General features: G+C 41.7%; 1 protein-coding gene across 4 annotated transcripts; it reads right to left on the bottom strand.

Moving 5' to 3' along the window:
* Nucleotides 1-65: 65 nt before the first annotated feature.
* Dnt (tyrosine-protein kinase Dnt) lies at nt 66-27,428 on the bottom strand. 4 transcript variants are annotated; one of them, XM_071777375.1, is made up of 8 exons: nt 26,833-27,428; nt 6,604-6,731; nt 3,295-3,701; nt 3,010-3,210; nt 2,630-2,768; nt 2,094-2,386; nt 1,505-1,664; nt 66-1,208 (listed from the first exon to the last, which is right to left on the bottom strand). In XM_071777375.1, the coding sequence occupies exons 1-8, from the start codon at nt 26,840-26,842 to the stop codon at nt 960-962; spliced, it is 1,587 nt and encodes a 528-aa protein (XP_071633476.1). In that variant the 5' UTR covers nt 26,843-27,428; the 3' UTR covers nt 66-959. The 4 variants fall into 4 exon arrangements, with proteins under 4 accessions (XP_071633476.1, XP_071633473.1, XP_071633474.1 ...); XM_071777372.1 differs by lacking the exon at nt 26,833-27,428 and adding an exon at nt 23,860-25,250; XM_071777373.1 differs by lacking the exon at nt 26,833-27,428 and adding an exon at nt 23,860-25,248 and having other exon boundaries at nt 3,010-3,195.

Raw genomic sequence — 27,428 nt, 5'->3', positions numbered from 1 at the left:
ACTGTTTTCGTAGTGACGGATCACTCGTGAGAGGGTGGACGCGGACAAAAGTAACGACGCTGTCATTCTGTATCGTATAGATAGAAATTTATTGGGCTCGCAACGCCTGCAGTTTGTACAATTATAGTCTCGTGCGCTACACACATGTTAATTATATACATATACACGAGATTCTTTTGTCTAAGCGCGATTCGTATACTCATCGATAAACGCGTATGCACACGGCTTAAAAATATATTATGTACAAAAATACAAAAGAGAAAAAAGGTGGGAAGGTATTGGCACACTCGAAACACACTCATATATAGGCAAGCAAAGCGCGTATCACATGGCTCAGAGATTCGCCGTTTCACCACCGGCAGTACAGGTTTCCGAAAATGGGACTGGCGTTGCACGATGACGTATCGTGCTCGCCGGTTTTGGTAATCATGGTTGACACAGGTCGAACGAGCGCCAAACACATGGCGCAATAGAGGGAGTTCAGTCTTAACTTTTACAATATGAATAATTCACGCGATTTTTACATGCTGTGCTTAATTACTACACCTGTTTGATGTTTTGAGAACGTATCGCTTAGAAATATACATATATTCCTGCGTGACTAAAATTTTAGAATTTTTTTTATATGAAAATCATTTCGCAACAGTAAAATTCTATTCTAAATTCAGTTTTGACTGGCAGTTACTTCTTAAGCGATCCACTTAATTACACAGTTTTGAAGCGAAAACTGATGTATATTTATATTACATTAGAATCTATCATATCTATACAGACTGCTATCAAAATGCTTAAATTATACGAGGACCTAAGCACTAAAATATGATATATACACACGTTCCTATATTGAAGTCTCAATAGGATTCCTTGGATAAAAATTTCGATATGTTTAAAAATTCAATGGAGACAACTTAATAGCAAAGTTCAGTCCTATGTACTTTACAGCCAGTGAGCACGCTCAATTAAACATATCGCGTTAATTGAGTGTGAAAATCTTGTAGACAAACAATCAATTGACTAAACGTTGGCCTCTCCTCCGCTGACATCGCCCAACAATACGCCATCACTGCGAACAGCTCGTCCGGACAGTTTATCGGTTGCGCCAACCTGTATCCCTCTCGGAGATAGGATGCCATCTCAAATGGATCCACTTCTCCATAAGGCTGCTGTGCCAACGTCGTTAGCTCCCACAATAAAACACCAAATGCCCACTAAAATTTCATAAAATATCATGATGAAAATAACACAATATAACATACATCATTTTAAAATAGTCATTATCGCCGTATAAACGTTTAGCACTATATAAACTGTGAATATAGAATAAAGACTTTAATTAAAACTTTAATTTATCAAAAAATAAAAGCATCAAGGAGAAAATATCAAATAAATTGGAAAATATTTGATATTTATTCTATAGTATTTTTAATTTTTATTATTATTCTATAGTATTTTAATTTTTATTCCATTCCTTCTATAATATTTTAAACTCGTAAATGTTACTTACCACGTCAGAAGCTGTAGTGAAGGTCTTATTGAGTAAACTTTCTATCGCTAGCCACTTGATAGGGCGATTTTCGTTATCGCCAAGGCAGTGATAATCCTGTGGGAACAGATCTCTAGCCAAGGCGTTATCTGTAATCTGTACTCTTAAGTCATCGTCCACCCTGAAAGATAAAAATCGGTGAACTTGGGATGACGGTCGTGTCGGAGAAGCACAGATCACGCGATTTCATTACCGCATCGTTATAAATACTTTCCCCGAATGGAAGTCAGGCAGATACCAGCAATTAAAGCCTTACGGTAACACACCGGTTATTAAGTCTACGCGCAATTAATTCGGTAACGAGACGTAACGGACTTTATTGTACAGCCATATAAAATCCGAAGCCGACCGAGCTATATTAAAAGTGATATATCTCCAGCAGTAAAAATTTTAGAGGCACTCAAGGATTTATAAGACGAGTAAATTAACTTATCTAGAACTAATGTAAAATATATTTAGTGGATATATTTATGCTTTAAAAGAGGTCTACATCGTACACGTCGAAAAAGCTTGTAATGATTTATTGTTCTTACTTATTGTTCTTACTTACACGCAATTTCTGGCAGCCAAGTCTCTATGAACGAGCCTTTTTCTGTGAAGATATTGTACACCTTTGGCAGCTTGGAGTGCCATTTCCACCACTTCTTGCGTGGTAAGAGCTCTCGGAGGTCCTTCGTTACTATACTTGCACCTTAATAAAAATCTCTTCATATTTCTGTAACCCGTGTGTGGGTACAACAGAAAAGGAGCGCCTCGGTCTTCAATAGAAACACCGAGAACCGGAAGTAACGCTGGATGACTTAGTCCGTACAGGGCAAAACCTTCTCGCAATAAAAGAGCCACCTTTTCAAAACAAAAAAATTATATTTAAATGTATTATCTTGGCTACATTTTAAAAAAGAGACATCTCTTCGTAATAAATAAGATATTCTGTTTTTTAATAAGATAATATGATTAAAATAGCTAATGTACGCGTTTATTTTATATTTCTATATTGATAATTATAATTATATTATTAATTATAAATATACAATTATAATTATCCCCAAGAGCGTGATTTGAGAGAATCATTTCAAATTAACCTACTTGCGATTGGGATGCGTGCTCGGCAGCAGTTTTCACCAATACGTCCTTCGAGGATGAAGCGCCTTCTTCGTGGTAACTGCCTCTATACACGCGCCCAAATGTTCCCTCCAATTCAATACTAAGGAGGCGCACCCTGCATCTGTAATGCGGGGAAGATTAATTCTTTCGTTCAATTCTACAATTTTTCACCTATTTCTGCGGTCTTAGATATTTATAAGTAAATAAAAAAAGATATATTTATTTTTATGACGTTTGTTGTCACAAATAAATAATCTATCTCCGAAAATTGATTGTCAGACAATCGGGTCCCATATAAGAATATTATTCAATATTTTTTCTTAACTTAATCCAATTAATTTTGTTGAAAACGTGATAATTACCTTTGCACAGTGATTTCCTGGATTCGTTCGTGAAGTTCTCTGTTAGGACGATCATCCAGTCTTCTATAAGACGATCCCGACGCAGCGGAGGTAGGTGGAGGTGTTTCCGGTGATAAAAAAGTTTGTGCAGGCCCCACTCCGGTGCCTCTTTCCATGCTGCACGCTGAACTGAGTCCCCTGGATTCCCTGCAATTCACAAATCTTATATATATATATATACATATATGTATATATTCAAAAATTTACTCAACTACTCGGTTCTCTTTAATGGTACGTCTCACTTACTGTAGAGGATCTCGATGTCTCCTGGTCTTCTTATCGCGCACATAGTAGGCGATAATCAAGACGATGATAATCGCCAAGAATGCACCCGCGCAGCCAATCCCCACGTAGAAAAGCTGACCGCCAGAAGTGGAGTTAGAGGCAGCAACGAGGACCTCCTCGGGCTCGGTGTAACTTTCTTTCTTCATACAAATTTTTTTTCGCTTGAACTCCAAAGTGGTGGTGTTCTTCCTCGGTAGCGAGACATTTATTCGGAGACTGAAGTCAACCTCTACGTTGTAGGGCCCGCAATGCAACGACAAGGCCCACGTTTGCACATCACCGACGGGTATCTCGCCAACTTGGGAAATGTTCAGGGAACTGCTCAGCACCGAAGGATTGCTGATGTCCACGGACATCGTATATGGCAGCTGAAAGCATCGAGAATTTCACTTTTATCTTATTAATTCTGATGTTGCATATTCTTAACTTGCGAAAGACTAGAAAGTTGGAAATCTTTGCAAAAAAACGTTGCAGGAAGAATATACCAATTAATAAAAACGTATGTCATATATAGTCAATCCACACGCTTGAATGATCGAAGTGTAGTGTAGAACGAAGCGACGAAAGGCTTGAGGAAAAGAGCGCGCACACGAGTGTTCGATAAGTACGGATCTTAATTGTAACTCTTGCAAAGGATACGCAAAACAGACGGAACAATGTCGGAGGTTTGGCCGGCTACCGCCCAGTCATAATCTCAAGAACGTTGAACTATAATCTCGAGCGTACCGGCCATTCTCGGAAGACAATTTGTGCTCAGCGAGAGCAAAGCGAGTCCAGAGGACTCGCGAAAACAAGAGTGGAAAGAAAACGGCGAGATGGGTGAGGACGAGGGGATGGAAAGGCCGGTAGAAGGAAGCGAGGCTAGGCGATGCAGAAGTAGCGAGCGAGCGAGCTCGCAGCTGATTACTAGCTCGCAGTGATGATCGGTTCTCGGCCGGCCACGAGGAGAGTACCTCGTCAACTTGCCGGCTTGTCGCTACTGCTATCTGACGCTCTCCTGCGGTCTTTTACGGCCACGAAGACCGTGGCTGCCGCACTATGTGGCCAGCCAGGCAGTGTTTCTTCTAAATGGACTAGCGGATTTCCAGTTAAGAATTTAAATTGACGAGAGATGAGAGATTTTTTGTGATACCCTAATTTTCAATATATTTTAGCGAGTAACTTTCTTGAGATATGATATAAATATACGAACATAAAGATATAATAATTATTTTATTTAATAATGGTTGAGAGAATATAAAAAAAAGAAATATATATAATTGCAGCAATTAAGATATATAAAACGTACTTCATCATCTGCGCTTTTTTTTTGCACAGTAAATACTGTATAATTGCTTATGACAGATGGCACGACAATGACATTGTGATGGATGGAACATTCTTGAAAAATGTCTTTGCGCGGTTAGGCTATCTTTGTACTTTCGCAAAAGACGTCAATTTTCATATAGCTTCGAAAAAAATTCCCATATACCGCGCGCGACTCGCACAATGCAGCTCCTTCTGTAAGTCTCGTTAATTTTCAAATCCGCCATATGCTTCATCCTCAATACGGAACGACGTTGCGTGATGCGCGAGCGAAGGAAAATTGCTATACCCGCGCGCTATACAAATACCCACGCAGCAAACGTCCGCGATCGAAATTGAATGCGCGCTGCCTGGCGCGCAACGCCGCCGCCAGCAGGAGGATTCCCCTGATAATTCGACATGTACGGCGTCGCATCCAGAAACCGCTTTATCGCGGCACAATTCCCGCAGGTTTGACGGACAGGCGCTGGTTTAAGTACCATTCAAGCCACTCGGTTTTGCCGCGGAGGTGACGGATGTCTTTGCGTCGCTCGTCAGTCTTCCTCATCTCCTTTTTCAGCCCTCTCCCCTTTCCCCCCTCTCCAGCCCAGTTGTCTGCTGTATCCCGAGACAACTGGAAGAAGTGGATGGACCACTTTGTCCCGCTCCTGGATCCGTCCTTTTTTTCCGCGCATCGTCGACGAGTCAATCGGACACCCCGCCGCATTCTGCCCACTTTTCGCCGCCACTTTGTCAATGTACCACGGATGTCGACGGCGAGCAGCGGGCAGAGAAGTGGTTTGCGAGGATTCGCCGATGACTCATGGACGAGAGAAAGAGAGACGGTCTCTGGTTTCGATTTTATATCCCCGCATGAATATGCAGCTGCGCGATTCTCACCGTCATAACTATCGCGCGATGTGTCTGCCGCGTCGTTACATTACGAGTAACATAAAATTAATTCGCACGGTAGGATGCCCGTTGGTTATTTATTCGGGACAAAAAGTAGGAGAAGTCGATCGGTGGAATCTTAATATTAACGAACGCGTACGATGAAAATAAAAGAGAGAATTCACCGATGCGAGAAACACGAAGAGGAAATACGAGCTTTAATTAAAACATGAAAGAAATCCGAGATAATTAATTGTTGTCTGATAAACGAATACATCACGTAATTTCCATCGTGCTTCACTAACGAAGGTTGAACGTTGGATATTTCATTTGTTCTTTTGAACTGAGAAGACTACGCCATTGCGAGCGCGCTGAGAACTTGAAAAACTGAAAGGTACGATATGCCTCGATAATCCCGATAAGTACGGCCACGCCATAAGGACACGATAGAAACGCGAATAAAGATCGGCTAAAGGTCTCGAATGGCTGGACGAATGGTGTGATCGCTGAACCCTGAAAAACGCTGAGGTTTGTCGGATGAGAGACCCGTCGTCTCTCAAGTGTCTTACGTGCGGTGACGCGAATTCCTACGTTAACGAGCAATTTCAGCATTTCTCAGCCGCGGGCGACTTTAATCCCGGCGAAGAAGCGCAAAGAGACGCGGGAGGAATGGCTGAAAAGTCAGAGAGACGTAAATAAGAGACGTAGAAGGCACTCGCCGAGAACATTGTGCACGTAAATATCTCGCGCATGGATAATTCTTCCAAGTACTAGCCCTTTAAACCCTTTTGCTCTTGCGCAACACCTTAACCGGGAACGTCTCAACAAAAAGTCGGAGACGTCTTTTGCTCTAAATATTTCGTGATTAATTCGTTTTAAAGTCAAATTGCGCTGCTTTATGAGAGTCATCCGGTACAATTAATGCAAATTAAAGTCAGCCTTTCGAGGTACACTGCCCGACAATTGCATAGTTATATCTTCATTTAAACTTTCATTACTGTCTTTACTACTAACGGCTTTTCACGACGCAGTCTGTACAATTATGCGCCAGCTTTAAAATATTAATGTCCATATTATTTTATTGCACGAACTTACCGGTCTACCAGCGAGATTTTCCCACGTAAAGTGGAGTCTGTGAATCTGCGCTAATACAGGAACGACGAACTTCATAGCATATTCGTTTACGGCGCCTTCCCTGACGTAAAATAATTCTCCGTTCAATCCTGAAATACATAAATTTATCTTTTATTTGACAGAAAAAAAGAATCTATATAAAAATATTTAAATTCTTCATGTTTATAAGAATTAACTTGCAAATTATTTTTTCATAGAAATTGATATAATATATTTGTAAATCTTTGGAATTTACCAAATTAATAGCGTGACTTGTTGTGCTTAACAGGAAAGAAATATTTATTTGTTTGTAGATTTTTACCCTCCCCATGCATAAGAAATTATCTGATTACGAGTGGATGACTCATTCCGTTCCACTCATGTTACAATTAACATAGCGTGAGTTTATTCCACAAATCTGCGTATCGTGTGACACCAGCATTAAAAATGTCTATGCGCGTCGTATTTCAAGGGTCACGAAAACTTGACAAATATATTTGCAAGTAAAACTATATGGGGGACGGCACAGAAATTATTACCTCAACAAGATTTAAATTAATATTTATAATAAAAAGTATAAACATTTTTTAAAATAAAATAGAAAAATAAAGACAGAATAGAGTAATTTTAAATTTTGGGTAATAATTTCGGGTAATAATAAGCCTGCTTGTTTACACGACTTTTTTTTTAAAGCGGATCAAAATCGCATTAAATGACAGAGAAGATAGCTTTCCTAGATACACAAATAATTTTTCGTGGAATGTATTGACACGTATTAATAATTTGTTTGGAAATTAATAATTATATATTTACATTTATAATATAACATATATACTAACGCGTTGATCAACATCCTTCGAATTAAATTCTTTAAAAGATAAAAGACTTGTTTGCCTAAATTATCTTTAAACACAGAAATAATTAACACCTGCGGAGATAAAACGTAACTTTGTACACAGACAGAACAACAGATTGCCGCGTGATGCGCATTCGCTTCGCTAAATTTTCGCCCATCCCATTCGGACCCACGCTTAGCACATATTATGCTACCGGACGACTCAACCGAAGCGAAGGTTGGCGTGCGGGAGCTGCAAGGTTACGTGGGCGAGCTATAGCGAAGGTGGAGTATCGGGTGAGTAAAGAAGGAGAATCTGCCGTGGAAGGGACCGGGACATGGGCACACGTCGTGTTCTCCCTCGACGAGGGCCTATCCTTTGCGGTTGTATCTGATAGCGTGCTTAACGAGGCACGAGTTGGATTTTTAAGTCACCCGAAGACAATGTGGCCGCGCTGCCCCCACGGTCGTGTCTTTGCCTTCGGTTCGCCTGGGCTCGTTCGGCCTGCGTCTCCCTGCTTCGTTCTTTTCTGTAGCCCTACGGCCTTTACCGGTTTTCTGCATCAGATATCGTATACATACGACCTCAGTACCGCGGTCGTTTTTGCGGCCGCGCCGCGCCGTGCGGGTGCCCGTCGTAAAAAGGACGAAAAACGATCCCGCGTGGTGTTCCTTTAGAAATATTTATTGAGAAACCTACGAATCTCTCCGTTGGTTTCTACCTGCTCCGAAAATCGATTTTTCCCGAATATCAGAAGTGACATGAAAGAATAAGCCAATAGAGGCAGGTGCGCTTAATGCCTTTGAATGGCCAATATCGGCGAATGCAGTGTTTGTTGTTATTTCCTTTCACAGAAATTCGCTGCTTTACGAATAATATATGAATCGATTCACAAGGATAAAGATCTCTAACGGATAATAATTAATTGCGCCTCGGTACGTTTCTGTTAGATAATCCAATTCGCGCGATACATTCCCCGTAGGGAGTCTTTCACGGTCGTTAATCCGGCACAGTCCACTCCATTCCCGCGCGTTGGAAGGTAAAGCGTAATCCTTCCGGCATCTAAGATAACTTCACCTCGTCATCATCTCTACCCATCGTCGTCGACGACGCGACGCTCCGACTATGACCTCGTTACCCGCGGTTTGCCTCCGCCGCCTCTTATCTATATAGTCAAGAAGGGTGGCAGCAACCTCTTTGGCACTCTTCCCGTGCGATTATGCGGGAACTTTGTAAGCGGGTGGAAGCAGGTCGTCGGGTACCAAAGATCCTTTGATGTCTGCTATGCCTACTGCGAGCATGAGAGCTAGAAAGCGACGAAAGGGACGTGCGAGCTGGCGCGGGAAGGATAAGGAGAGGTTCAAAGAGGAAAAAAGCCCTTTCAGTAAAAAGGCGTCGACCCTTGCAACTGCTGCCAGGCACAATTGTCACGAGGGATTGTGCGGGACTATAGGCACCTTTTTTTCACATAAATTGCACCTACCGTTCACTGTCCATCGTCCACCGACTACCGACCGTATCTGCTGAATCGAATACGGAATTATTACCACTTTCACAAGCCACGATGGTAGATAAGAAACGGAAAGAATTCTTGGACCACTGTTGAATTTAGCCGGTCCGTTCGCGCGCGGATAAAGATCTAGGATCTCTTTGGGGCTATTTTGAGGAAAAAGCACAACTAAGTCGTTATATTTTAATACATAAACATATACATATAAATATATGTAATATATTATCTAACTTATTAATAATATATAAGCAGAATTAATATATAAGGGTTTTTTTCATAATAAGCGAGAAAAAATAGCGCGTCATTAAAAGAATCATTAATAATTCTAGCTTGAGTAATAAAATTCCGATATTCTTGAAATATTAATTAAAATTGAGAATTATTTATTTTCCAGTGAGACAGGATTTTTAAAACTGTATTTGATTGTATGATAATTAATTTAGTGAAGTATTATAAATTTAATAAAACGACTTCAAAGTAATTTGAATAAAATAAAATTATGATGAGTCGCGCATTAAAAATCAAAATTCAAGAATTCTGTTTCAAGAATTTTTAGATTGCATCACTATCAGATTTCAAAATTGCAATTATTCCTACTCGTGAAGACACTTTCTTGAGCGCGCAATCGCATAGAAAGAACTCGTAACGTTAAAGATTAAAATGAGAGAAGCAAGAAAGAAACGGAACAGATAAATGACAGATAAAAAGGCTATTCTGAACTTTATGGAAGTACGATATCTTGAATACTTCAAACTATTTGAAGGGAGCCAGCGCTACGGTACAGTCTCCAGCTCGCTCAACTACTGTCTGGAGACGCAATAATTCTAAAGAAGTACTTTTTACTCCCCTCGAAAGAGCCGAATAGGCGTATGAAAGAAAAATGCTGCCAGGTACGAGTGCAGCCGGAGAAATTTCACACGCCACGGTATTCTGCGCTGTCAAAATACGGCATTGAGCCACGTTGATGAGTAGAGGTCGCCGAATAATAGAGCGGATACTACGGGTGAGAATAAGACGTTTAAGACAGTGAAGTACTATTAGAAGGAATAAACCATGCGATCTTTGAAGTACTCCGAGAAGATCGAAAAGACTCCACAAAAAATAATGCTTTGAAGTAACAGCGGCTTAATAGTAAAACCTTGTTACAATATATATATAAAATTGAATAATGTAATTTACAATTACAATTGCATTTCTCTTTTTAAATATTTACAAAGATATACATAACGTAACATGTAAATCAACACAAATCTGCAAAGAATTAAAGAACTAGCAAAGAAAATGTATATACGTAATACGCGGTCTCTTTTATACACATTTTATGACTAAATGTTTTAAAGAAATCCAGAATTTTTCTTTATTATTTAATAAAGAAAAATTCTGGATTTTTTCTAAGCGCTGCGCTATCTTGAACGCGTCAGATATATCAGTTGCAAGACACATAAATAGATCCATATTCTATTTAAGAATATTAAAAGAAACTTGATACGTTCGTCACTTCTTAGCTAGAATCTTCGAAACAAAAATAGAGAACGCGCTTGTGAGCCGAAATATGAAAATGAATCCCGAGCGAATGAAACGAGCGGATGCGTGCATAGTGCGAGGGCGCGAAACCAACCGCGAAATTCTGCGGTGCGACGTGTCCTCCGCTGTCAAAATATGGTATTGAATGAAGTTGACGGGCGCAGCTCCGAGACTGGTCGAATAAAAGGCCGAAGTGCGGGGCCCCAATGCAGAATCGCCTTCAACGGGGTCTGCCACCGGCGGGGATCAAGAAAGGATGGGAGGTTCTGGGTCAGAAACCCAACACCTTCCGAATATGAAATCCGGTACGGGTATAACGAGATCCTCTCGTGGTGAGGTTCTTAAAAGCGGAGACCCAAGAAGCAGAGACGGACGAGAAAGAGGGAGAATCGAAAGAGAGGGAAATGCAGAAGACGGAGGCGAAGGTTCGGTGGAACAGGAAATATTGGATTCACGCGACGCCTACTCACAATGCGGCCTGCGCGATTTTCGCTCGATTCCCGTTCCATGCCGTCGCGTCTCGTGCATCAATAGCGTGAAACGACAGGTCGCCATGGAGAATACTGGGATCTCGAATAGGTCTACTATTCGAGTGTAATGAGATTATGGAGGAATTTATTCCTAACAAGTAAAATAAAATACGCGTTTTATGGGGAAAGACAAAATTTTCAAAAGGAATTATTATTTCAACACTGGAACTTATCTGATATCCTGTCTTTGTTTTTTTTTTAAATTTCGTAACCGATTAAAGCATCACATTAAGATTAAAGCGTACACAGAAATGTCTATTTTGCAGCATCGATCGATTCTGTTTCGCACGGGGGTGGCTCGCAATTCTATTCATCACGCGCGTCGTGACGGGAGGAGCAATAAATCTCGATATTCCGAATCTGAACGCGAAGCCGCTGCAGGCGCGCGTTCGGCGTGCGACGAGCGCAAAGGCGCGCTGTGATTTACGACAAATTCCGCCCTCCGCGTAAAGTCCGAACTTTTCTGAGGAAAGTCCGGCGTGTTAACGTGCTCCAAAAATGATCCGCGAGCGAGGTTAACGACCAGATCAGCGCCAGCTGGCATATACCCGCCGATATCTCGGCTCGTTGCCTCGAGAGATCTAATAACGCGTATGCGTCTGTATGCGTGCGCGTACGCCGCGTGTGTACACGCAATTTCACGTACACGGGCGCGCGCGCGCGCGTACGTGTTGCTGCTGCCGCAGCGCGAGATATTTTTCACTTTCGCCATCACGAGCAAACGACGTGGGCGTCTATACACAGGGTGACTCAGATGCCACGCCCTTTTTCCTGATTACGGATCCTTTATCCGAGCTCGAAATAAATTTTCTCATATAAATATCGATGTTCAATATTAAACCCCTTTACAATCGAATAAATCAAATTTTCATTAGAGCGAGTCTCATTTTATTATTTGATTATATTGGTAAAATTGTATGCCTATCTATATCTAGTTATATATGTATAATATGTCCACGTGACTGCTGATGATGTTTTGATATTTAAAGTACATAATCCTCTCCGTGTTGATTCTTTTTAAAGAACATATACGTGAATTCTGAGACATTCCGCGTACCTGAGGCGCACACGCATCGTAGCCACATATCGCGACTCCCTCATCCACGTGCGAGCCGAGTGCATATATATAATGCAGGAGGCTGGCTGCTTAGCATATATCGAACGGCCTCCCTCCCTCTGTGCCGACAGGGGTCTCCTGAATAACCCATAAGTTCTGGACAAGTCCTGAGCGTCGTTTGTACACTCTCTCCTGCTGCCTTCCCTACCACCTCCTCGGTCAACGTCGAGTCTCTCCTCTGTCTTTTAGCCCGCTCCCCGCTGTCTCCTCCATCTGCTTTCTCTTACTCCCTGAGCTCTTCTCCTCGGGCCATAGGTTAAATCCAGGAAGGCGTAACTTCGCGCGACATCAGTTATAATTCACTTCGGAATAACGTTAAAGAAGAGCAAAGATAGGCAAGACAGGAGAGAGAGAGAGAGAGAGAGAGAGAGAGAGAGAGACCGAGGGGCGAACTGCAGCTAAGCTGCCGTTTCTAGGGCCGCTCGACGGGCCTCACAAAGTTCCAACGCTGCTTTACGATCTCCGGAAGGATTAAGGAAAAGTCGTCCGGCAGTCGTATTCCTTTACTTTGAGATCTGGTTCGTCGATTGTAATGCATCGACGGATTTATAAGGTTGCGTGAGAAAAATGGGATGGCGCATGAATGCTTCATCGGGGCAAACTTATATTTACATTTTTATTATTTACGAAACTATTTTTGATGATCACGAAACAAAATTTAACACCCTAAGAAAAAAACTCTATTGACAATACATTTCTGCAACGGTTTTTACGTACGTATTTATTTTACGCATCCGTGCATAAAATATAGCAAAAATATGAAGGTTGCGAGTACCTATACATTTTTTTTACGCTTTAGTAAATATACGCACATTCTGTAAACGTTATTCATCATCAAACCGCGAGTCATCCATTATGATCAGAAGTCCATTCTTACTCTGTGGTTACATTCAGAAGTGGCAAGTATTCCCGAACAAAGCGCATCGCGGCGTGGAATAAACTCCGAATGGATCCTGCGAGCGATGCATCATGCATAACGACCGCGGTTTAGGTTTATTTGTCGAGGGGAGAGAATAGTAGCGAAACAGGAACCAAAGTAAACGTCGCCGGGCCAGGACGTGATTCTGGCACATTGGGAGCTAAAATAATATTGTTCGCGAAGCTGGCACCCTCCTCGGCGATTGCTCGAGATGCGACTGCACGATACGTCGTTATATCGGACACCAGCCACGATCGTCGGGGCGACTAAACAGGGGTTGACAGATGGGTGGGTTGATTGAGATGTCGTCGGTGTTACGACATATGGCAGCACTAGCTGGCAATCAGGACTCGGACATGAAGAGGATTACGCGACGACTGGATTTATCACGACAGTGGGATCCACTGCCTCGCTCTCTCTTTCTCTCTCTCTCTCTCTCTTTCTCTGCCGTAACACGTTCGTGCACAACGCGAGATCGAGGAAGCTCGTTAAGGCCAGGCTCGCGAGGACGTCGAGTCGAAGGAACGATCCGCGTGATCCTTTTAGATCCGTTTCAGACAGCTTTCTTCGGATTTAATCCTTCGAGCTGTCAACCGCATCACGTCGTACAATTATTCTGGTTCATTTCCTAATTGCGTACCTATAGCGAATATTTCTCATTTCTTTGAAATCCTTTTTTTTTGGTACAATTTTATTACCTGTATTTTTTGAGTTGTAATCTTTTGATATAGCATTATTTATTATAAATGATCGATTGTGGGCGATATGATTTATTCGATTTTCATGAATTTAATATGAGCGGAATACATAAGGTATATGTTACTCTTACATATAAAAAAGTTGCGAGTATTAAAATTTAAATTAATGTCTATAATCAGCGAGTAATAATCAAATTTATTTTTTTTACATAATATTGATATTAAATATTCTTAAATCGCGATATGTAAATCAAAGATTTAAATTACTTGAGTTATAAGTTACTTTCTAAAACACATTCCACATTTTTTTTTTTCGTAATTCGCGTCAGAAATGAGCGTCTTTGACGGTTGGAAAAAATTGACCTAAAGATACATGTGTTTCGCGAACATCTCTCTTCGCAGCGTCTCTAGAGGAATCAATCTTCCCAAAGGATTCTCCGCTGGCAGTATGGAGCGATTGTCAAGCGCGATTTATCACTGCAGTCTGTCAGGGGACAACTCCTACGCCTTAAAAAGAAGAAAACGAGAGAGGAAGAGAGAGAGAGAGAGAACACGAGAGGTAGACGTAAAAAGCGGACACTCTATCCCCCGCTGTGGGATCCGAAGAGAACCCCGGAGTGGACCCCAAGCTCCAATGTGATGGCATCTCTAGGCTACAGGCTCCGAAATTTTAAAGTTGCCTACCGGCGTGTTCCTCTTCCTGGCGCCGATGGGCCGATAAGACCCGAGGGACACACTTCGAATTCCGTTTGCTGTCATGAGAATGACATAGAACACGACAGGACACTCGAAATGCAAAACCCTGATGGTAGTGCACGAACTGCCCGACGAGTTCTATTTTTTATTGCAACGCGCGATGGTTCGATAAGTCATCTGAAGAATTGCTCGACGCAACGCGACTTCGATGAAGAACAAGAAAAACGTTAATACCGAAATGAATTTCAAGACCCGATAACAGTCTACGCTAAATCATAATCCTCCTCTTACAGGCAGTTATTAAAGCGAACGTCAAGATACAATATTCGGATAAGAATAAACGTGAACTTCGAGATCGTGCGCGATGTTTATATTACGGCTTACTTTGACCTGAGCTTGTCGTCTCAAAGAGAGATACGAAAGAGAAATCATTTCGGTTTCTAGAAAATGAAGATATATTATGAAGTTTCTTTTTTCACGAGCCTGAAGCGGACGGCTATTGCTTAGGGCCTTGGCACATAGAAAAACTGAAGCAGTAAAACGTTAGCAGTAAGAAAATCAACAGTTCGGATTTGCTACCGCTTACGTTATGCCTTAAATTCTGGACTGTGATTGGCTGATTTGCTTAAGTTTTACTGCTTAAGTTTTTTTTTGTGTGCCATGGCCCTTAGGGACCCCATTTGTCAAAAACTGTTTGTGAGCGCGAGAAAGCAGGTTCGCGTTCTTACTTGCCGAGTCACCCTCCATAAGGGCCGATGATCCGTGGAATAGACGTTAGAAAAATATTTTCTCCCAGGCAGGATTGTGGTGTTAGTACCGAAGCGAATGCGCTAGAGGATAAGGGAATACGTTCGAGAGGACCAGGACGATGGAGCGAAATGCTGGAACGTTCTTATATTGAACTCGAGAAGGGGCCACGTACCCACCGGATCTTTCGAGTGTTTTCCACGGAGGACCAGGAGAGACGGCGACTCATCTTCGAAGGAGCAGATGCTCGTTAAGATCCTGTCACTCAAGGCTCGCTTGGATGGAGGCTGCAGTGGTCTCGCGCGCGCGAACGAGAATTAAAAGATTCCCCGCGAGGATAACAGCGAGAAATTGATGGCTATTGCTGTCGGTGCGGAGCAATGAACGAAATATAGACAACTCGCAGATAGAGGAACGAACGTTGCGACTCTCAATTAATTGAAAAATAAAGTCGAATAATCATGCGAATTCTTTAGAATCTAAACTAATAGATCTATCTTATTTACTTTCGGAAATTTGCCTCTTCTTCATAAATAAATAAATACCACAGTTCAATAATTTTTCAAATCTGTTAATTTAGAATGATACGAGTGACGCGACGTATCAAATATAAAAATCTTTAATCGCGGGAATGTATATGTATAATTTCGTGTAATTCGGTTTAACATACCATGATATAAAAATGCAGCGGTTTTAATTATTTCCAGCATGCTTTTAGCTTTGCGCAGCATAACGGTGCGAGATCAAAGAATCACAGAGAGAAAGAGAGAGAAGAGAGAGAGAGAGAGAGAGAGAGAGAGAGAGAGAGAGAAAGAGAGAGAGAGAGAGAGCGCATCTTGCATTTCGAGAAATAGAAAATGGGTCGGTCTAACAAAGCTTCGACAAATATCCTGTACGAATGCGGACTTCTGTGCTTTCCGCGATAATTCTCAAGAGAGAAGATTCTCTCTAACAATAAGAGCATTGGCAGAGAATTGGGGTGCACTCGTTTCACCCCACGTCTTTGAAAACCCTCGGGGCAAATGAGGTCTTTGAGAAAGTCGATTCCAATATACTATGTGATTCGATTGATGATACTAATTTCACACGATTACGAATTATATCGTAATTGTGTGTTACGAAAGATTGCAATTTGGAAGGATTATTTGGCAAGTGACGTTAGAAATAAATATTCGTATGCAATGTGTTTTTGGATAACGTCAAATTCTATGTACAACATTTATACAACAATATGCAACAATAATCTGTAATACTTTTAAATAACAGTAATATTTTTAAAAATTGCAGAGAGAGAAAAGATTATTTATTAAAACTCAACTTGAAAGAATTTTAGAATAAATTTATTATAATTAAGTCGAGGTAATTAAAGAGAAATAACATATTGTGAAGAAACAAGATCACATGGAGGCGATTTTCTTTAAAAGAAATCCACATTTTCTGTGAAAAAAAAGTGCAATTGCGCATTTGGGAATTGGCAAAATCCCGCTTATCAAAGCTTTCCGCCTCGGTTGTGAGAAAGATAACACATGTCGCCAAAGAAAATCGAGACTCGACAAATCATGTGTGCAGGTTGTTTTTTTTCTTCCCAAGGATTTCCTCCTTTTGTCCCAAAATAAACAAAAACGCAAGAGACTGCCGAGACTGCGTTATCCCATCTTCCTCTCTCTCTCTTTTACTCTCCCCCCCCTCTCTTTCTCTCTTTCTCTCCCTCCCGGTTTCTCTTTCTCTTCGGAAGAAAATCCACGGGGGTTCCGTTCCTTCTGCCTACATCTCATGTAAATGTCCCACTCATACAGCGACAGACGTGGCCCTGACGGCGTACGTTGCGTTGGACGATGCCGAACGAGCGAACGAGCCCGCGCGCACACACAAGTGAAAACTTAAGGCGCGGATCTTAACGAGGAGCCGAAGATTGATGCTAACACGGGCGCAGCATCCACCCGGGCCCCGGTCCATCCTGAAATTGTACACGCACGTTTCCTGTCCACCCCTCTCTCGTACCTCATCACTCTCTGTCGTTCGCGCGCATAGGTAGATAGATGTATCGCCCAGCGTCATCGTTGCACGTCCCCCTTTCGCTCCTCGCGCGGCGCATTGATCATTATAAATCTGTACTCTCTTGCTTTCTCTCGCTCCCACGCGTTTCTCAGGCGAAAATGGGTCTCATCGACCATCACGATATTTATCGCTACCGGTCACCGGCGCGGCCTCTTGTCGCGGATCCATCGACTCGCCCGCGATTAATGCGTGTCGTTATCACGGGGCACGCATCAACGGCGAGTACAGCCACACCAATCCCTACGCCATTGTACGAGCATAAACGTTTTCACGGGGCCCTGGTCGGAGCCTTTGAAGCGGCCCTACTCCACGGGTAACATCAAGATGGGCCTGTCAGGCCCTAACTAGCTAAGGTCGAGTCCAAGCCGGACTCACACGAACGAAGAGATGCCCCTCGGGCCGAGTGTACGCTGTTTTCGTGTTTTGACACGGCCTTACTGACGGGTGACGCTCGTTCAAATCGGTATATTTGTAGTATTTGTCGCGCTATTAATTTTGTAAACAAATGTAATATTGTTCCATTGCACTGCAAATAAATTTAGACACCAATAAGTCAAATAGAATTTACTTGATTAAATAATCACAAAAAGATGACTGGTTTTAGGTAGACTTGATTTTTCCATTATTACATTTTACTATGTTATTGTATAAATTAAAAATAATATTTAGTTATTGAATAAACCTTTATACCTATAAATAATTTAGCTAGAACAATATTTCTCTAACACACAACGTATAAAGTATCAAAAAATAATTTTTTTAGAGAGTATAGTGTGTTGAAAATTATTTAAAATAAATTAGTCTTGTAAAAACGATATGCTTCTACGAGAAAGAGTACAATCCCAAAGCTGGGAAATAATTATCTTTATTAATTTATATTCGTTTATATATATATATATGGTAATTGAGTCCGAGCAATACAACGTGAAATGGAAAGACGAGAACGGTAATATCGAATTGAATTTATAGTCGGCGAAGCGTCTTATTAAACAGGACAGAAAGTCAATCCGAATGGAAGGCGCAAAATTATGCCGCAACAAAATAATACGGTCGACATATTAAAACGACGCCGACGGTACGAAAAAGGCTGAGAAGCCCGAGTAAAATAATGGATATTTGGAACGGAATAAATGGAAATGAAAGTATCCTTCCTGACGCCTGCGACGACGACGAACACGGCGAGTAACACGATCGCGAGAATCGATCGGCGATTAAACGTAATTTACTTCGCGCCTTGAGCAGCGTGAAATCGGAGAAGGAAGAATGTAACTTGGTACCGGTGAAATTCCGACTTATCTTATCCAAGTTAATGCTATACGATCCCCACGGAGTGGTAGCGGACATATACGCGGGCCCCGCCGCGGCCGCTTCCAGATAAGTCCCAAATTTTAAGACCGTGTCTTTGCCACCTGCTTACCACTTGCGGCGCAATTTATCGTCCGCCATTACGGCCGGGAATTTATATACGACGGCTTCTCATATTCAATACCGCCGAGGTTGTTCTTCCTCCTCGTTGCCGATTATGCGCAGGTAACCGTTCGGAACGTGCACGATCGAGATCGATTTCTTCGACCGCGGTCGATCGTGGGGAACGGACGAAAGAAACAGGAAACTCTATAGCGAATACGGAAACTGGAAACCGCCTTGTTCCACGGGGTTTGGAAATCTCGGGATCCATATGGACTGCGGGGCAAGAGCCGTTTTGAAATCGGTATATCGAGGGGTTCATCTCTGAGAGGGGCTGGCCTTCTACCTTGGTACTCCGGGACTAAACGAGAAAGCGATAAAAAGGAGAAGGTATGAAAAAAAGGCAGCGGGGAGGGGACCGGGCAGGGAAAGAAGACGAGGGGGAGAGAGAGAGAGAGAGAGAGAGAGAGAGAGAGAGAGAAGCGCGACCCTTGCGAGAACAAAACGAAAAGGAGTGACTGTCGATTATTCGGTGTCTAAACAAACTAGAGCCGGTCCTGCAAGCGCGGCGCGGCGCCCCACGCCGCCGTCGCTTAACAAGGACCTCGTTATAATATTTTATTACGCCTCTCGTATATTATAATGCCACGCTGCGCCGCGCGGACGAGGTTTCCTGCGGACGAGAGGTCGAGGTAGCTTTCGCGCAGTCATGTAGTCGTAGGAAATTTACTGCTATATGTTTCGTAGAAGGAATTGGGTACCCACACACACACTCACACACACACACACACACACACATTTTGACTGAGACGCGGCCCATCGTGCTCGACGAAGCCATGATTGAAAACGCCAGTGGAATGACTTATCACGTTGTCAGTCGCGGATCCGCATATATTGACGAGAGTGTGTATCTCGCTTTCGAGTTGCTTCGGCATCGGCTCGACCGAGTATGCAAGTTTCAGACATCGCGCTTTTCGAACTCCACGCGTGAACCTCGAAGAATGCGACTCCACCCGGCTAGAACGTCTATTAATATCTATTTACATTAAATCGGCCGCGCCACGTTTTCCTTGCCGATTCTATTAACGTCGACGTTACAAAGTGTGCTGTTCGCGCACTTTCGACACATCTTTTGCAATAGTTTATGACATCTTTGAATACAGAGATATTGATGCAGATATTTAAATATAGTATCTTTTCATTAGCCTCTTAATTTTTATCGTTTTGACAACTGAAAGTCATGAAGGTTCTTTAAACAATCGAGATTATTGAGAATTAAAGACTAATTAGTTTCTTTGTTATTTATTTCTACTTAAAATTTAGTTTTTGCAAGAGAGTAATATTTAAATCCCTAATTTTTAAATTAAACCTCTAATATTTGAATGAAGGTATCTATTTTATAAAAAATTTACGATGATTTAAATTATCGCTACATAATAACCGTACTACGTATAAAGCAGTGCTGATAGTACTATCTTGATAATTCCGTCATTTAATTCTGCAGAGTTTATTACGGAGTTTATGGTTTGTCGAACGTTTTGTGCTGCAATGAGGTCAATGAGATTGTTATGACAGATACTAATACGCAGAGTTACAATAAACGATGTAGCCAATTGCAATTTCATGCGCAGCCATAAATCTTTATCTTTAATTACAACGCATCATTTGCGTGATTTAAAACGCTCAACGATCGCGCCTCTGATGCACCTCGGCGTTGCAATAAATTATTGAAGTGGAAACAATATAGCCGGCCGTATAACCGCTCGTTTTGCGTTATTGCGGTTACGCCAGTTTTTTTTTCTCTCTCGCAATATTACAATTGTGAAACTTTACTAGATATGTCGCCGAATTATAAGCATTACAATCACCATAAAGCATTACAAATATAAATCATTATCAATATTCTAAAGTTACAATTTTTACACATATTTTAACAAAAAGAGCATGCTTGATCATAATTCTCTGTTGTGTGCAAATTTTAATTTTACTCATGAAATTTTGTTCTTTGGAATGGAGTACGATGCATGTGCAATTCAACTGCTCATCACGTTTATCCAGCTTGCACGCGGCGAGATTCCAATTGCGTTTCCGCGTGTAGTCGGCACGTCATCGACGACTCCGACGCGTGCGAAACGTGCTCGAAACGCCGCCGATCGAGAGGCGAAACGTGCAATCTCACGCGCGAACGAACGCACTTCCCTCGAGGGCGGTCCCGAACGGGTTCAGGTGTCGCGGGGTCCGCGGCGTCACCCCGTATCCCCGTCCGTACCCCACGGATAAGAAGCAACGAAGCGAATGCTTTTCGCGGTCCAACGGCCCGAAAACGAATTACCCTCCGTCGTGGAAGTTATCGGAGAAATATTGGTAAGTCCACGCCCGCCGCGCCTCTCGAGTGGCCCCTATTCGTTTCCGGCGCGACGATTCCCGTGCGTCGGGCTGAGCAACGATTTCTGATTAACGTGGCCCACGAATGAAATCCGACTGAGAGCGCGCGGTGGCGATAAAGAGGATCGAAAGCGTGAGAATGGAACAGCCGGATAGATCGGAAGAGGAAATGGCTTTATCGCGCTCGATGGGTGGCAATGTAAGATTACATATGAAGAACGGAGCGCGACATTTATTCTTTGTAAGCGCACCCTTTTAAAGGCGCATTATATAAAACTCTGTTACGCGCAGCTTGAACGCGTATTACCGTAATTCCTTCCATCAGCTATTGTTTCGACTACAAATGTATTTCTATGTTAACGGTATCCACAGATTTTTCGCGTATATTCCAACAATACATTTTTCCTGCGGATAAAGTTGATATTAATGTAAATACAACATTAATACAGTTTTTTAACATTTATTTTTTTAAATTTTTTATAACTCGGATAATTATTTTGCCGAAGAGTGCAAAAATATATTCAGAGTTATAATGAATCGAAGGATAATAGACAAACTCGCTAACGTTACCTGAAATCGATGCCTCGTATCCGTAATAGGATTTATAAAAGTAAGAATTACGTGAAAAATTAGCGTTGTTTAATGAATCAATTCCTCGTGAAAGCGAGACGATAATGGAAAAGCAGATTAATGTTCGACAAGTGAAAGGTTCTTTCTATTCGTCTTTCAGGTATTTCGGTCGGTGTTAGATGGCTCTTGTGGCTATAAATAGCTTCGAATTCTCTCGCAACAATTCAGAATGTCTGATACAACGACTGTCCGTAATATCGCGGCGAACATTTCAACGCTCTACCGTGCCGCTATTGACATTCGCTGATTATGCATCGCGACGCGCGGTATGTTTCAATTACGGCGTGCGGTTAAATGAAACAACTGCGCGTACGATGATGACGATTAATCATCGGATAGTTCGGAGCTTGGCGTATAAGCTATTGACGGACGATTATTTAACGTCCAACACTCAATTGCAACGCGCACTAAGCGTTCGTCGTTGTAGTTTTGGGGATAGACTTTCAACAATAGCTTCGTTTCTCGACATAATAGACGCGCAGGGATTTAAAAAAAGGCGGATCCCCACTGTTCCCATGCAGTTACCTCATCGCAATAGCCGTGTTTGCCGCAACACCGCTCGTCCGAATTAAATCACTATCGATAAATACGCCGTTAACAGCCCTATCTGATAATTGCGCGTGCTGCGTCGAGAATAACCACAAAGTGGAAAACGATCGCTTTAAAAGGGAATTCCGATACGAGATATGCGTGACGGCCAATTTTCCTGTTCTCAAGTCGCCCCTAACCGGATTTATACCTGAAATTATACCGGTTTCCGTACCCGAAGTTATTACCGTGCAGCACAGAAATGAGGGACGAATGAAGTGCGAGGTTTTGCTCTCATTGACGGAATACGATTAACACGTAACCTCGGAAGAAATTGATGTTATTATATATACTTACACTAAAATGCAGTTCTGGATTCATTGAGATCTAGTCGCGATAGCTCGTTGAATATAATAACTTTTTACGGATATTTTTATTTAAAGCCCTTTATTTTTTCACGCCACGTTACTTGGTACGACAAGATCGTGCGCCACAGACTATAAAATTAGATAGACATATAATTTATCTAACATTTACACGGTGTTTTTCTCGATACAATACAAAACATATTTTTAATCCTTGCGTTATAAGAAAAATAAGACGCGCAAAGAAGATACGCTAATTTAACACATATGTAAACGATGTTTAAAATAGCGCAAAGGATGCAAGAAAACACAATCCAAACTCAACGTTCAAAAATAACAAACGGCAGCAATGCGCAAATAGTCAGGGGAAGGTAATAGTGTCTAAAGCATGAACTCTTTGTTTTGAGTTTGTTTGTATGGCAATTTAAAAGTCCGAATTTATTCTCTTTGTCTAAAAGAAAAGGTTATCTTTCTGTATCATGTTGTTATATATTAACGTATCTTTGAAAATTTGTAGATTTTAAAAATCGCTTGCTTTCAATTTTTTAAGCCTGTAGGAAGATTCACTTTTTGCGGTCAAAAAATTTGATATTAAGTCTTATATCACTTTGGAGTATATTGAACTTTATTTTACTGCACAGACAGTGGCACGATTGTCTTTTTTTTTTGCTCTTTCGTTAGATATTACTGTCTTCCACGGACGGAGACGAGATAAGTTTAAAGTTATGCGTTGAAAGAAACTGCATACAAAAGCACATGCATGTATATCGCAGTGAAACTTCTCTTATTGTCGCCCCAACAATAATGCTCCAACTTATCTCGTTCTTTAAACTTTTAAATTGAATCTAAATATTAAAAATAATGCTTGATGAATCTCTGAATAGCCTGATATTATTCAACAGACGTAACTTTTTAAGGAATTATTTTGCAATTTTTGCGAATTATTTTTTACTCTAACGCGTATATAATCGAAATGAATCAGGAAAGTTAATGTTATCGCAGAAACATTTATTATCGCTTCAATTTACATATTCTTCCTCTTTCTCTCTCTCTTTCTCTCAACAAATCACTTCAATTGATTTATAAAAATATATAAAAACGTACGTAAGAGTAAGAATAAAAGAAAAAGCAAGATCTTTATCGGAGCATTGTTGCATTCACGGGTCTTCGTTAAACGGAGTATAGCAGAGAACAATAACCGGCGAAACGGCTGAACGAACGTCGGCCTCCTACTCTCGCCTCTTCATTGCCCCTACGAGTCTTACGAAGATCAACAGAAGTGTCTTACCCAGTAGCCTGCGAACCTCCGCGTAGCTGAGGAAGAGATTGAAGTAGCTCGCGGCTGGCCGCGCGACGACCAAAAGCAGCAGTATCACAAGTCGCCAGAGCATCGTGGCCGCCACGTGACGTTTGTACTCTCGTGTGTGTGTATATATATTTACGGCCGCACGGCACGCGAGAACACCCGCACAACACTCGTTACGCGCCGTTCATATTTCGCGCGATGCAAATCGGCGACGCGGGGGTAGTCAGCAACCCCCGCGTGTGCACGTGACGCCCTTTTTCTTCCCTCGGCCGCGTGCGATTCCGCGCGAAAACGCGCGCCGGTCCCCGGCACCCGTTTGACAGCTCGCGCACACGGCACGCGCGTTATATATCCGACGCAAGGGGACACTCCCACACGCGAGAAACGCGCGTTCGAGGCCGCCTCGATGCCCCGATGCTCCGCGACGCGTGTTGGAAGACGCGCGTACGACGAAATCGACAGGACGGTGCGGCGGCGACACGGAATGGTGCGAGCGGAGCGGAACGCGCTCATGGAGAGCGCGCGGCGTGCCTGCCTCGTGAAAGCCACAACCAGTTGTGTGCTACCATCGCCATGGGTCGTCTGGGGTCGGAGTCGGAGCAGGCCTATCTGCCGAGAGCGACCGAGCACGGCCGAGGGTTGCCGAGGTCCACCTACGAGGGAACCCAACGATGGTCGTGGGTCCACGACCAGGAGATCGAACGAACGGCCGCGCTCCAACGAGACCGGAATTGAATTTAAAATTCACCGACGGGCGATATCGCGCGAGCGCAGAGTCGGCTTAGCTCCGCGCTATAAGCGCGATCTCTCTTCTATTGTTTGCGACTTGACTCAATTTACGTTACTCCGGGCGACAGGTTTAGCGGGGAAAAAATTTAATACTCGAGGAGATCGCTCATTTTGCGCGCGCTGGAAAAGATTTCCTAGAATGTATAATTTGACTCGTGCGTGTCATCGATCACCTGCTAACTGCAGCTGCAGTTTTGCGACTTGTCAACCTTTAATTGGTCAGCCTTTTAATCATTAAACTTCTGTCGTTTATCGCTAATTATTGATTTAAATCTACGATTTGCGGAGAGCATGCAACGTGCTCCGAACTTTCGTGAAATATTGATCAACAAGACCTATACTGTTTATCTATTCAGTAGCATTTAACGATATTCGAGCAGTCTATTGCGACAAAGACAAATCCTTTGACAAAACGACGCGTATATGCACGTGAAAAACAGTCTGAGAAAACGAGGAATTCTTGAAATATTATTAATATATTAAAAGAGCTCCATTTGAGGCAATATATCAAAATATCAATGAGATATATGACCAATCGATGCTTCTCTTGTCAACTGATATTTACATCTTTTAATGGTTATTCGGCCTGTAATATTGGCGTTGTTAGCCGTAGAAAATCGTAAGCATAACAGCACTCCTCGCAAGCAATAAATTTCAGGACCTTTATTCACGGTACTTCGGTAACAGGCTCCGTCACGTGTTACCTGAAGTTGAAAGTCGCACCTCATTCCGCCAGGCAGGCCACTTGGTTTTCTTCTTTTTCCCTTGCGAGAGGCGTATAATACCTTGCTATCCAATTAACCGGTGCCAATCGCTAAAGAAAACAAAGTGAAAAGCTCTTTTATTTGTCTTTCTTATTCTTTCAACATGATTCAATCTGTCCTAGATAAATAAAATCGTACTAATGTTTCAAGTATTTTGCATTGATTACGTAACCGCAAAATTTAAATTTCTTTTTTTTTTTTTTTTTTTTATTAAAAAACACGTATATATTAATTAGAAATATCAACACAGAAAAAAACAAAATCTACAGCCAAGGAAAGCATTTACTTATTTTTTTTTCTTTTAAATAAGTTTCTTTATAATAAAGAATATTTTCTTACTAATAGATTTCAAATATCTTGACACAAATCTTTGAAAAGCCAGAATATTGTTTTAAGTAAATGTAATACTTACAATAACTTTATGGTAGATTTGTGGATACATAACCTTATCAAATATTTAATCCGCAAATCTACCACAAAGTCATTGTAAACATTAAATTTACTCAAAACAATATTCTGGTTTTCAAAGACTTGTGTCAAGATATTTGAAAACTATTAGTAAGAAAATATTCCTTGTTGTAAAAGAACTTACTTAAAAAAAATAAAATAAAATAAAATAAGTAAGTGCTTTTCTTGGCTGTAGAATGATTATTTTTATGTGTAAACTATATAATAATTTTACGAATAGATTTAAGAATGTTTACCAACTCGTAGAAGAAACAGATTAGTTTTCGTCGTCCAATCTTGTTGATCAATTTCCATTCAATATAATCCAAGTCACATTTCCATACATTATATTTTCCTATCGGCACAAAATTGCCATGCATGAATCAAGATTATAAATCATACGTTCTGGCTGGGGAGAAGTGTGCGAGCAGTGAACGCTCGACATGTCAAATTGTTGATGATAAACCACGCATTTGATCACACTTTCCAACGTTTTCTTCTCTTCGATTATTATTGACGGCAACGGCTTTTTGTTTATTTTACTAAAAAAAAAAAAAAAACGTATGCCTGCTGCGAACGCGCAAAATGTGGAAGACGAGGCGCTCTCGAATTTCATCCCGGAGGAATCGGGGGCAATTGGAATATCCATCGTTCATTTCCATAATTCGAGATCGACGACGGATAGGGAGAACGCCCACGTAGCCGCGTCGAATCACGATCGTCTTACGAGTCCACCTCTCCTTCTTCCTGTCTACCAGGACGTGCTTGATTACCGAACGCCGTTATTACCGGACGATGCACGAGCGAGAGAACGAAGGTACGGGAGACGTGCGGGGGGCGCCAGGACTCGTTTTGCAAATTCGCGGTTGATTGAAAAGCTCGTGCGGCATAAAAACCGGGAGATAACAGCGGTAGGAAAAATAAGAGAAAAAAGTCCGGGTGATTACTCTCTTACCGTGTAGCATGGTCCAAGCAGCGCGGAATTCTGTCTGTTAACGGGCCCGATCTGATCACTGGTGGTCGGTGGATACGCGAGATGGGTAAATTCGTATGATACGTTCTTACGTACGTCTTCTCCGCGTCGTCCTCGTGCGGCTATTAACTTAATCTCAGCGATTATACAGTTACATGAGTTACCGTTTAATATTTTATCGTCGATGCATCAGAGAGCTTGTTTGCTCGTCGCTCCCGATATCATATCGTCGATACGAATTACATGTTACTAAAAATTAAAAAAGCATATTAGTATAAGGGTTCTTGTGAACATAATAAGAACGAATAGACTTAAATTAGAGTTGTATACGCCGCGGTAATCAAATTTTACGATGTTTTATTTTTACATTAAACAAATTACAGAGTGACTCGCTCCCGTAATAAATCGTTATTCTTCCGTTTAATTCGAGCGATGACTACAATTATGCTTATTTCTAATTAAAGAGACTGCGAAAAAGTATCCATTTCGTAATCTGAGGAATTTCCGCTATTTTTGCAAGTTTCTCATTAATATGGAACGCAAAAATAAAAACCAATGTACACCGCTTAGAAAGAACG

The sequence above is a fragment of the Temnothorax longispinosus genome, chromosome 5 (genome assembly GCF_030848805.1).
Source record: "Temnothorax longispinosus isolate EJ_2023e chromosome 5, Tlon_JGU_v1, whole genome shotgun sequence".
Classification (NCBI taxonomy): domain Eukaryota; kingdom Metazoa; phylum Arthropoda; class Insecta; order Hymenoptera; family Formicidae; genus Temnothorax; species Temnothorax longispinosus.
Note: the sequence above shows the minus strand (reverse complement) of the source record. Positions and strands in the feature narration are given on the sequence as shown.